The following is a 12,073-nucleotide window of genomic DNA, read 5'->3' as shown; positions in this document are numbered from 1 at the left end:
GGTAGAAACAGAGGGATGGAGAGGAGATAAGGAGAAGAGCATTGGAGATTGGGGAGGTACAGTAGGGAGAAAGAGACGGATGAGAGCGATTTAGACAGCGGGAGGAGGGTTGGACAGGGATGAGCAGTGAGAGGAAGGAGGCAGAACGGAGGGATTGCTTGAGGGAGTTAGGAGATGCATGAAAAATTAAAATGATTGGAGGGGTGGAAGAATGGAGGGAAGGAGGAAGAAATAGTGAGTGGATATGAGAGGTGGAACATTGGAGAAAGTGGGAATCAAATGTCAAGAGGCTTCTCAAATGGTGTTTTTTTCCCCTATCGATTGCTCACCCCATGGAGACTTGAATTCATGGATATTTTTTTGTTTTTGTCGCGTTCCTAAACCAATAATTTGATGACCAGCGGACCGGTAGGCAGTGGTTCCGGTAGGAGACACAAAGGAGACTCTTCAAATTATTAGCTTAGGAATGTGACAAAAACAACTCCTAATCAGCGACTAATCGATAGAAAAAGGTTTTTTAGAAAAAGTCATTTTAGGGGTGAACTATCCCTTTAAGCAAGGAAAGAACAATCAATGAAATGAGAGGAGGGAGCGAGAAAGACGAACCAGCGGGAAAAGAAAGAAGCAACAGAATGTTGGTGATTAAATAATGATCAGAGACGAGTGTCAGATGGGAGGATGGAAGAAGGAGGGGAAGTAAGTCAGATGGAAGAATGGAAGGAGGAGTGGAAGTAAGTCACAGTAACAGTCAGGGCGTCAAGGCCGAATGCCTTGATGTCATGCCTTGTCATGGGATTGAGACTGGCTCTCGACTGTCGCTCATATTTCTCTCTTAATCCATTAAGACCGGGAAAGCATCTTGTGTCATTTTTTGATTTCTTTGGCTATTCAAAACTAGCAGATATACAAGCTCATAGCGCGGCATGAGCTTGTGCATCTGCTATTTTTGAAAAATCGTGAAAATGTGTGCAAATCTTTGAATATATATATTTTTAAAGTGAACATTTTTTAACTCAAATCTTTGCTTCTGGGGGTCCCTGGAACAAAATATTTTGAGTTGGGGGTCTGCGGCCAAATACATATAATTTTGGGGGTCCTTGACATGAAATAGTTTGAGCACCAGTGATATAGCAACATAGGTTTTTTCAAAAAAGCTGTTAGGATTTAGAAGACATTTGTAGAATTCCCAGAAGCAAAGATTTGAGTTACAAATGCTGTCTTTAAAAACTGATATATTCAACGATTTGCACATTTTCAAGATTTTTCAAAAATAGTACGTCTACAAGCTCATGATCTTGTAGATCTGCTATTTTTGAATAGCCAAAGAAATCTAAAAATGACACAGATGAGTTCCCGGATTGAATGGCTTAAATGATGCATCTCACACTCTTTGTGTCCATTCATCCATCTCCCCTGTCTCTCTTGTCTCCCTCCTTCCCTCCGTCCGTCCGTCTATAGATCTCCTCCCTCCAGAGTCAGATCCACTCCCAGGAGACGGACCTGCAGAGCCAGGAGGAGGAGCTGAGCCGGGCCAAGGCCGACCTGGGCCGCCTGCAGCAGGACGAGATCACGCTGGAGCAGAGCCTGGCCGCCGGCAAGATCCAACTGGAGACCATCATCAAGTCGTTGAAGGCCACGCAGGACGAGATCAACCAGGTAACCAAACTCAACTTGGCGTTAAAGGTTTCATGACATTCAGTTTTACCACACATTAAAAGTCTTTGTCATGGTCCTTCTAGTCTGGGAGGCTTCGGCTCAAAGCCTGAACAACAGGGGCGCGGCCACTGCGTTCTGATTCAAATCAACAGCCAATGAAGGATAGGGGGCGGGATCCACATGCAGTGGGTGTTGCATGTAAATAGGAGCGACGGTAGGCAATTTCCCCTTGAGAAATTGCGGCCGCCATTGTTGTGTACTGCTGTTTGCCTCTCGTCGGACTTTTTAGACGAGTTGCACAGCTCTCAGACCGGTAAGAGGCATGTCCGCTCAGATTCTGAGTGTAAGTTACATCCCGCCCACAAATACCAGGGCTCTGGCCCAGAAGTTCCTCGCCCCTCTCTGTATGTGAGAGCTGGCGAAAACTTCTGGGAACTCAGATTATGGTCCTTCAAACGTGTATACAAAGTTTTAACAAAAAATTCCACTCCAGTGATCCAAGGCAGGTGTTTTTCTCTCACATTTCTAAAGCCTTTTCAACTGCAATAAACATCCCTCAATGTTTATAAAAAACTCTTGAGAGCGTAAAATGAAACCAAAGGGTCCATTTGGTTTCATTTTACGCTCAGGAGTTAAAGATCTATAAGGGCCCATTTGGTTACCAACTCTCCATATCATTTAGCTGGGGACCAACTAGAACCCTCTCAAGGACCGCTGGTCGTCCCTGGACCACTGGTTGAGAACCACTGGTTTACAGTGATGCATGAGCTCACGAGGAAGTAGTTGTAACTTCTCTGCCAGTAGAGAGGCCATACACATACTGTAGATAGGGGAGAGCTTGTACAGTAGTCAAAACTTGATGTACTGATGTAAAACTTGTGGCGCCTTGACTGTATAATATATTCAGATTGTCAGAACATTTCATAAGGCAAAGGATAAATGACACCGTCATGTCACAACATGCACTTGACAGTCTGTTAGTCTAGACAGTAAGGCATTACCTAACAGTGAATTAAGGCATTATTTCATGGTGAATATGTGAATAAATAATGCTAGTAAGTAATGATAGTAACAGAGGGGTTTCTCAATCATTACTCTAATCCAGAATGCATGAGAAATAGCCTTTATCTGTGTTGTGGCAAGAAGCTGTTTGAAGCCTAACGTAATGTTTTGAATAGCATGAATCAAAATACAAACACTGGATTATATTCCACAATGGATATGTTGTTTGTTAACTCTTTTGGAGCAGAACAGAGGTAGGAGGAGGCTTGTCAATGCATTTAACTTATTTGACTTTCTCCCTTATCATGCTGGTAATTAAATCCTCAGGAAGGAGAGTATGAAAAGCCATAGGGTATACGGTTTCATAACCAATGTTACAGCTTCATTATTGAGCATTCCATCCATTTAAACCGGATGTCAATACTAGCTAGGCTACTGTCCGAGTTCTTCCACTGTTGATAAGCAGACCTGTGTTATTGAATTGCAGACCACAGCTGGTTAATCAAAATCTATGATGTTGATTTCTTGCCTTAAATATTCTCAGAAGTACATTTTCTGGCAAAGTGAATACAGTACAATCTTATGACTGGCAACCACAGCGGTTTTGCCCCATGAATGCAAGTGCACCCAGTAAGGTTTTTAAGCAAGAAACTCGTCCATGTGCCTAGCTGGATATACAGTAATGAGCTTTCACACCAGCACAAACGAACTGGACTTTTCCGACAATACACTCCAGCAGAATTTGTTTTAATCTAAACCAGGGGTCTTCAATAGGGGGTCCGGGACCCCTAGGGGGTCCTCAGAGTTAATACAGGGGGTCCGCCAAATCTTTGTGTGATATGCTTCTTTTTTTTTTACATTAACTACTTGAACCCTAGCATCCCTTTTCTGAGGAGAACTTTAGCCAAAAATAGCAGATCTACAAGCTTGTGAGCTTGTAGATCGGCTATTTTTGGCAAAGAGTTATAGGTGTAGAAGGAAAAAAGAGCAGCAAAAGTTTCGCTGAAACACAAATTTATACAATATAGAGGGGGGTCCCTGCTTCATCTCTCTCTCAGCTAGGGGGTCCTCCTTGGCCTGAAAACGTTGAAGACCCCTGATCTAAACTAAATAACGTCCAGGTATGAACGCCACCTTAAAGTCACCAGCAGAGGGCGCCGGTGTACCACATTTAGCAGATGAGCGCCCACTGCAGGAGCTGGAACGCATCGTTGAGATTGAAGATTCTATACCTTTCCTGTAGTTCTATACTTCCTTTCCTCCATCTCTACCTCTCCCACCTCCAGTACTATTTTCATCCCTTTTTTTCCCCTTCTCTCCATCCTATATCAAGCTAACAATAGGTTATAATTCAGCCTGTGTGTGTGTGTGTATGTGCGTGCGTGCCTGAGTGTGTGCGTTTGTTGCAGGTCACGTTCGTTTGGCGTCAGCATCTGTTTTTATTTTCCTCCTTGCGGCCAGAGTTATCTCACACACCGCTGCACTTGTCACCACCTTATCCCACAGTTCACACACACCCACACACACACACACACACACACACACACACACACACACACACACACACACACACACACACACACACACACACACGAGCACGCTCCCTAAACACTCACACATACATTATACCTCACTCGGGGCGAGCTTATTAAGTATGACATGTGCATGATGTAGTCTCCTCTCTCCTCCCCAAACGCAATTATGTTGAAGCGTGATGGAATAAATCATATTCACCTGCTTCCCGAGGAGAGAGAGACCATATACATACACTTATACACACACCAACACGCACGCACGCACTCATACACACACACACACACACACACACACACACACACACACACACACACACACACACACACACACACACACACACACACATTTGTATTACTATACTTGTGAGGACATCAATATTTTAGGAAGTGATTTTATGCTGTTAAATTGGAAATGGCCGATCTGCAAGCTCACAGGGAGCTTTCAGATCCGCTATTTTTGGTGTGCAACACTGGCGCACAACTACATGAATGAATGAATGAATGAATTGGGTATAACTCCAACTCCAACCCTAACCCCTAAACCTCACCTCTAAATGTCTAAATCTAACCCTAACCCCTAAACCTCACCTCTAAATGTCTAAATCTAACCCTAAACCTCACCTCTAAATGTCTAAATCTAACCCTAAACCTCACCTCTAAATGTCTAAATATAACCCTAACCCTTAAACCTCACCTCTAAATGTCTAAATCTAACCCTAAACCTTAAACCTCACCTCTAAATGCCTAAATCAAACCCTAACCCTAAACCTCACCTCTAAATGTCTAAATCTAACACTAACCCCTAAACCTCACCTCTAAATGTCTAAATATAACCCTAACCTCTAAACCTCACCTCTAAATGTCTAAATCTAACCCTAACCTCTAAACCTCACCTCTAAATGTCTAAATCTAACACTAACCCCTAAACCTCACCTCTAAATGTCTAAATCTAACACTAACCCCTAAACCTCACCTCTAAATATCTAAATCTAACACTAACCCCTAAACCTCACCTCTAAATGTCTAAATCTAACCCTAACCCTTAAACCTCACCTCTAAATGTCTAAATATTATAGGAAGTGATTTTATGCTGTTAAATTGGAAATGGCCGATCTGCAAGCTCACAGGGAGCTTTCAGATCCGCTATTTTTGGTGTGCAACACTGGCGCACAACTACATGAATGAATGAATGAATGAATGAATTGGGTATAACTCCAACTCCAACCCTAACCCCTAAACCTCACCTCTAAATGTCTAAATCTAACCCTAACCCCTAAACCTCACCTCTAAATGTCTAAATCTAACCCTAAACCTCACCTCTAAATGTCTAAATCTAACCCTAAACCTCACCTCTAAATGTCTAAATATAACCCTAACCCTTAAACCTCACCTCTAAATGTCTAAATCTAACCCTAAACCTTAAACCTCACCTCTAAATGCCTAAATCAAACCCTAACCCTAAACCTCACCTCTAAATGTCTAAATCTAACACTAACCCCTAAACCTCACCTCTAAATGTCTAAATATAACCCTAACCTCTAAACCTCACCTCTAAATGTCTAAATCTAACCCTAACCTCTAAACCTCACCTCTAAATGTCTAAATCTAACACTAACCCCTAAACCTCACCTCTAAATGTCTAAATCTAACACTAACCCCTAAACCTCACCTCTAAATATCTAAATCTAACACTAACCCCTAAACCTCACCTCTAAATGTCTAAATCTAACCCTAACCCTTAAACCTCACCTCTAAATGTCTAAATCTAACCCTAAACATCACCTCTAAATGCCTAAATCTAACACTAACCCCTAAACCTCACCTCTAAATGTCTAAATCTAACTCTAACCCCTAAACCTCACCTCTAAATATCAAAATCTAACCCTAACCCCTAAACCTCACCTCTAAATGTCAAAATCTAACCCCTAAACCTCACCTCTAAATGCCTAAATCTAACACTAACCCCTAAACCTCACCTCTAAATGTCTAAATCTAACCCTAACCCCTAAACCTCACCTCTAAATATCAAAATCTAACCCTAACCCCTAAACCTCACCTCTAAATCTCTAAATCTAACCCTAATCTCCTGAGGACCCGAAAAATTGTCCTCACAATATCTATTTCTAATTCTGCTTTGCTTGTGGGGACATTTGACCCTCACACGTACAAGTACACACACACACACGCGCGCGCGCCTAAGTCTATTTTTGGGTGAACTGTGATTGCATGTGATGGAGCTCTCTCCTCTGACGCAGAGACACAGACACGACTGACAGTCTTATGGTCTGTCACTCCTCATTCACCTCAGGCCCGGGGTCACCCAGAGGGGTTTGAGGAGACCCACCATCTTGATCATTTCCTCATGCTTCACCTGCAATAATATTCCCCCTTTATTGGCTCCAGGAATGTTCGTGTTGATTTTCTGTGCCTGCGAGGAGGAACTGAAGTCATGGAGTTAGTAATCACCCTGTGCTCTTTTTTTCCCTTTTTTTTTATTCTTTAAAATGGTCTGCCTCTTTTGTTTTTTAACCCTTTCAGACCGAGTACAGCATCTGTGTCATTTTTTGATTTATTTGGCTATTCAAAAAATAGCAGATCCACAAGCTCATAAGAGCTTATTTTTTGAAAAATCGTGAAAATTTGTGCACATCTTTGAATAAATATTGTTTAAAGGGAACATTTGTGACTTAAATTTTTGCTACTGGGGGTCCCTGGAACAAAATATTTTGAGATGGGGGTCCGTGGAACAAAATATTTTGAGATGGGGGTTTGTGGCCAAATACATATCATTTTGGGGGTCCTTAACATGAAAAGGTTTGAGAACCACTGAATATAGCAACATAGTTTTTTTTTTAAATGTCAGGATTTAGAAGACATTTGTAGAATCCACCAGACGCAAAAAGTTGAGTTACAAATGTTTGCTTTGAAGAATATATATATTCAAAGATTTGCTCAAATTTTAAAGTTTTTTCAAAAATAGCAGTGCCGCGCTATGAGCTTGTAGATCTGCTATTTTTGAATAGCCAAAGTATAGAATAATGGTTATAGCTAAAATCTAAAATGCCACAGATTTGTCAAGGGGGTTCCAGTGGTCCTTAAGGGGGAGCAAAATGTGGAACAGAAAGATTTGAGCCATTTCTTTTTTTGGCCATTCAAAAATGTTGACAAATCTTCTCTTATGGCGGTCCCTGGCACAAAAAACTTTTGAAATGGGGGTCTATGGCCAAAATAATACATTAGGGGGTCCTTGACTTGAAAATGTATGAGAACCACTGCCCTAGGCCGTCCAGGTAGCACAGCAGGCTCTGGCACGGATCATGTATGTACTTATACACGTAACATGCTGGGTTTGAACCTGCCTAACATCCTTCATCTTCTCATGCATTTTGGAACATAGTTGGTGTGCACAATGAATGCACACACATGTAACTTCTGGATTCTTGCTGGCTCCCAGACCCAGAGCAATAAACGTCAAATGTGTCATTTCACCTCACCATCGGGCCTATATTCCATACAATGAGGATTTATCTGTGTACGCTATCTGACTGAGCTGTGTGTGTGTGTGTGTGTGTGTGTGTGTGTGTGTGTGTGTGTGTGTGTGTGTGTGTGTGTGTGTGTGTGTGTGTGTGTGTGCGTGTGCGTGCGTGCAGTGGTGTAAAGTAACTATATGTACTCAAGTACTGCACTTAATTACAATTTTGAGGTATTTTTACTTTACTGGAGTATTTCCAGTTTTCAGTACTCATCTCAGAGGCAAATATTGTACTTTTACTCCACTACAATTATTTGAAAACTTTAGTTACTAGTTACTTTATAGATTTTGATTATTATTACAAAACATGCAACATGCAACCACTTGAAAATAGGCGATCTACAAGCTCACAATGTGTCGCATGAGCTTGTAGATCTGCTATTTTCAAAAAAGATATATACATTTGAAAACTTGAAATGGGACATTCTGCATAATTAGTACTTTCTAGGGTTTAACATTTTCCGGGAAATAGCTAATTTTAATTCCCGGGAATTTTCAGACCTTTTCCCGGGCTTCCCGGGAATTCCTGTTAAAGGGTAAAAAAAAAAAGAAAAGTGCCCACTAAAATGCATTTATATGTAGATACTTAAATAGCCAATTTTACACCGAGGTGCCCAAATGTCCCTATTGTGTCCACCTATGAACTTGCACTAATAATGACTTAAGTTGATTTTTTTAAATCATATAAATATAATATATAAATATAATAGCCTATAGTGCCCTGCCCTGGCGGAGATCTGCCCTGTTGCGCAGCAGCGGGTGAAGACAATTAACTTAAACGAGGAGCTGCGCTCAAAACGCACTTAAACAATGTCAAACTCTAGCTGCTGAAATAAATGTTCCATTTTTATCATTATTGACAAGAGAATTTGCATAAGGATTATTTATTTATTGTCCATCAGAGCGCCGGTGAGGTCACAGCTTATCTCTACTTTTGTAGGATATTGATTTGATAGCCTAAACTTGTCATTTGTTTGCAGTTATTAATTTATATTAGGCTACTTGCTGGATAGTATAAGACTCTATTTTGGGATGTTGGCTGTATGTTGTCTATTAATCTATATTTTGTTGTTGATCAAATGTGGGGTTTTGTAGTGTGATTTTGATGTGCACATGCATGCGCTGCCAGCACTGACAATCAATGAGACAGACAGCTGTTGTGCAGTTCACTTGTTCTACTGGGTAGTTCTAGTAAAATGGTAGTTTGAACGTTCTAAATTGCAAGTGTAGGTAGGGTAGGCTACATTAATGATGATAAAAAAATCGGACCACATTGGTCTAATACTTTCTCTCTCTCTCTCTCTCTCTCTCTCTCTCTCTCTCTCTCTCTCTCTCTCTCTCTCTCTCTCCCTCCCACCTCTCTCTCTCTCTCTCTCTCTCTCTCTCTCTCGCACGCGCTCTCTCTTGCTCTCTCTCTCTCCAGCTCTCCGGTCTGTCCTCTCTCTCTATCAAAAGCATTGCTTGGCTTGCGCGCATTTTAAGCTGGAATATAGCCAGGCTCGATCAAACCTACCCACTGTTTATGCAGCGTTTCACTTGATGATGTCGAATCTGAACTAGTCAACTGGTGTCTACCATATTGACAGCAGAGGAAACGGTGCGTGCGCACTGCGCAGGGCAGGCATGGGGCATCACGGCCACTTGTGTTTTATTTTGTTAATTACCGTTACATTCAGTGCGTCCCATATTGGTTCACAACGGGACGATGGGACCCTGCCCTGGTCGGCAACGCGGCAAGTAACTTGCCTAATTATAATAGTAATTCCTCCACGCTGTAGATAGGCCTTTCTACTAATTAGTATTCATTTCTAACAAGAAAAAAAAAACGGGAAGCCCGGGAACCGAAGTGAATTCCCGGGATGGTAAAAAAAAACGAATTCCCGGGATTCCCGCATCCCGGGAATCCCGGTGTTAAACACTAGTACTTTCTACTTTTGGTGCTTTAAGTTCATTTTGATACCAATACTGTTGTACTTTTACTCAAGTATTTTTTTTATTCCGGACTTTTACTTGTAACAAAGTATTTCTACATTCCAGTATTGATATACATTTTTTTAAATAATACTTTTTCCACCACTGTGTGTGTGTTCCTTGCAGGCTCGCAGTAAGCTGTCTCAGATCCAGGACAGCCAGCAGGAAGTGTCTAAAAGCATCGAGCAGTACAACAGCACTCTGAATGGAACCCACGGAGGAAGCATGACTAACCTGGCAGACATGAGCGAGGGCTTCAGTGACAGAGAGAATGGAGGATTCCCTCCCATGGTGAGGACCACACACACACACACACACACACACACACACACGCACACACACGTGTTGGCGCTGTTCTCTACCCAATGAATGATGCTTTCACTGCCAGATGATGACAGACCCGTAATTTTTTTTTAATACAAAAACGACTTCCTGTTTATTTCCTGTGGGAAAATGGCTTTATCTCCTCCGTTCCTGTTGCTTTATGGCAAAAACAAGCCACATTCAACGGATTACCGCGACCGGATATATATTTTTTCTGAGACTCCCGAGACCCCCGTGCGTGTAATGAGACGATCGCTGTGAGGATAGTGATCACGGAAAATATTCCATGATTTTTCATAGTTTGGTAAAAATTGCTCGTTTTGGCTGGCAGTGGTGCACCACTATTACACTATTACTCTGGCAGTTAACCCATTAAGACCTGAGGCCAATTAAAAAAAATGTTTTCTAAATCCTAACAGTTTTTTGAAAAAAAATATAAAAAATATTTTCCCACGATTTTTCAAAAATAGCAGATCTACAAGCTAGCCAAAGAAATAAAAAAATTACACAGATGCGTTCCCGGTCTTAATGGGTTAAAGAGTTAGAATGTTAGGTGGCTCATCATGAGGGTGTTTTTTTCTGAAATACAATGTAAAAATCACACCCTGTGTGAAGGTAGCGCCGCCTTTGATACATTATGTCATCGATAATGTGTTTATAGCCATGTGTCACGTGAAGCTTGACCAATAACTTTGTTGACGGGTCTGACCAATCAGAACGTTGACGGTGAACACGGACAAAGTCAGGTATAGAGCAGGATCCGCTCTATACCTAAAGGTATAGAGCGGCTAGCGCCGCTAAAAACTCAAGAGGTCAATGAGAAACAATTTTGATAGATATTTTAGTTCTTTCAAAATAGTGTCTTTTCACAACTGAGGACTTCAGAATAGCTGCAAATAACTTTATTCGATCCCCAAAGCATGGGCCCTCTACTGATTGGTATGACCCCCATGACCTTTGATTTAGTGCCACCATTAGGCCAACATTTCTAATTTCACACAAGATCCCATTACACACAAGATCTCTTTAAATCTAATGGGTGGATTACCATGACACTTGAGCATGACCTTTCCTTTTAACAAAATGTCAGCTTTTCACGCAAGATATTTGATAATCTAGCAGGCATGTTGAGGGATAAACGGTAAAACCCACTTGATTGTGCTGACCCCCATGGCTTTTCCTCTAGCGCCACCCTATGGCCAGAATTGTCAGTTGGGTGTACAGAGGAGTACAGCCCTAGTGGCTCCTAGTGGGGCTTTTTAGACTTCTTGCCCTTAACCCATTCAATACGGGAACGCATACTGTACTGTGTCATTTTAGTTGAAAATATTTTGTTCCATGGACCCCCAGAAGCAAAGATTTGAGTTAAAAATGTATTGTAATGTAATGTAGTATATACTCAAAGTAGTATACATTCTAAGTAGGGGTGTGCTGATACACTAATTTCATGATACAATACGATACTGGGCTCACGACATCGATACGATACGATATATGGCACTTTTTTATTATGAAAATATATGGGGGGGAAAAAAAGCAAATGCATACAAATACTTCTGTTTTTGCATTATTATTGCAAAAAAAATAATGATATTTTGTTTTTCCCCAAAACTATATATTTTTTTTCAAAACAATACATATCGCCACGAAAACGTATTGCGATATATCGCGGGAAGATATATCGGCACACCCCTAATTCTAAGATTTGCACACATTTTCACGATTTCTTTCAGAAATAGCAGATATACAAGCTCATAAGAGCTTGTATATCTGCTATTTTTGGATAGCCAAAGTATAAATTAATGGTTTAAGTGCATGGTTACACAGATGCGTTCCCGGTTTTAATGGGTTAACGGTTGTGTGATCGCAGAGATTCTTAAACCCTCCTATCGTCATGCAAAATCTGCCTCGCTGTCAACCTTAGCTCTTCATAAGTCCCCAGAGAATTCAACGGCAAAGCTTGTGGGTATTAAGTTAACCTGTGTATGTTGGCTCAGCTCACAGCTGCACTCACTTGCCCCGGAGCACTTTGAGCTTTCCCTCTCTTAAAGGA

General features: G+C 41.3%; 2 protein-coding genes across 6 annotated transcripts in view; both read left to right on the top strand.

The window, feature by feature from the left end:
* Positions 1-12,073, top strand: part of LOC311051848 (UV excision repair protein RAD23 homolog A-like) — a 110,689-nt gene that overhangs the window by 34,485 nt on the left and 64,131 nt on the right. The window lies entirely within an intron of this gene.
* The window catches only part of eps15l1a (epidermal growth factor receptor pathway substrate 15-like 1a), a 58,205-nt gene that overhangs the window by 19,828 nt on the left and 26,304 nt on the right, over positions 1-12,073 (top strand). For all 4 annotated transcript variants that reach the window (XM_084066506.1, XM_084066507.1, XM_084066505.1 and 1 more), the window contains 2 exons: positions 1,459-1,656; positions 9,823-9,987. In XM_084066506.1, the coding sequence (XP_083922632.1) occupies positions 1,459-1,656; positions 9,823-9,987 (363 nt within the window). The remainder of the gene's footprint in view (positions 1-1,458; positions 1,657-9,822; positions 9,988-12,073) is intronic.

Source organism: Gymnoscopelus microlampas, assembly GCF_963454915.1.
Source record: "Gymnoscopelus microlampas genome assembly, chromosome: 9".
Lineage (NCBI taxonomy): Eukaryota > Metazoa > Chordata > Actinopteri > Myctophiformes > Myctophidae > Gymnoscopelus > Gymnoscopelus microlampas.
Note: the sequence above shows the minus strand (reverse complement) of the source record. Positions and strands in the feature narration are given on the sequence as shown.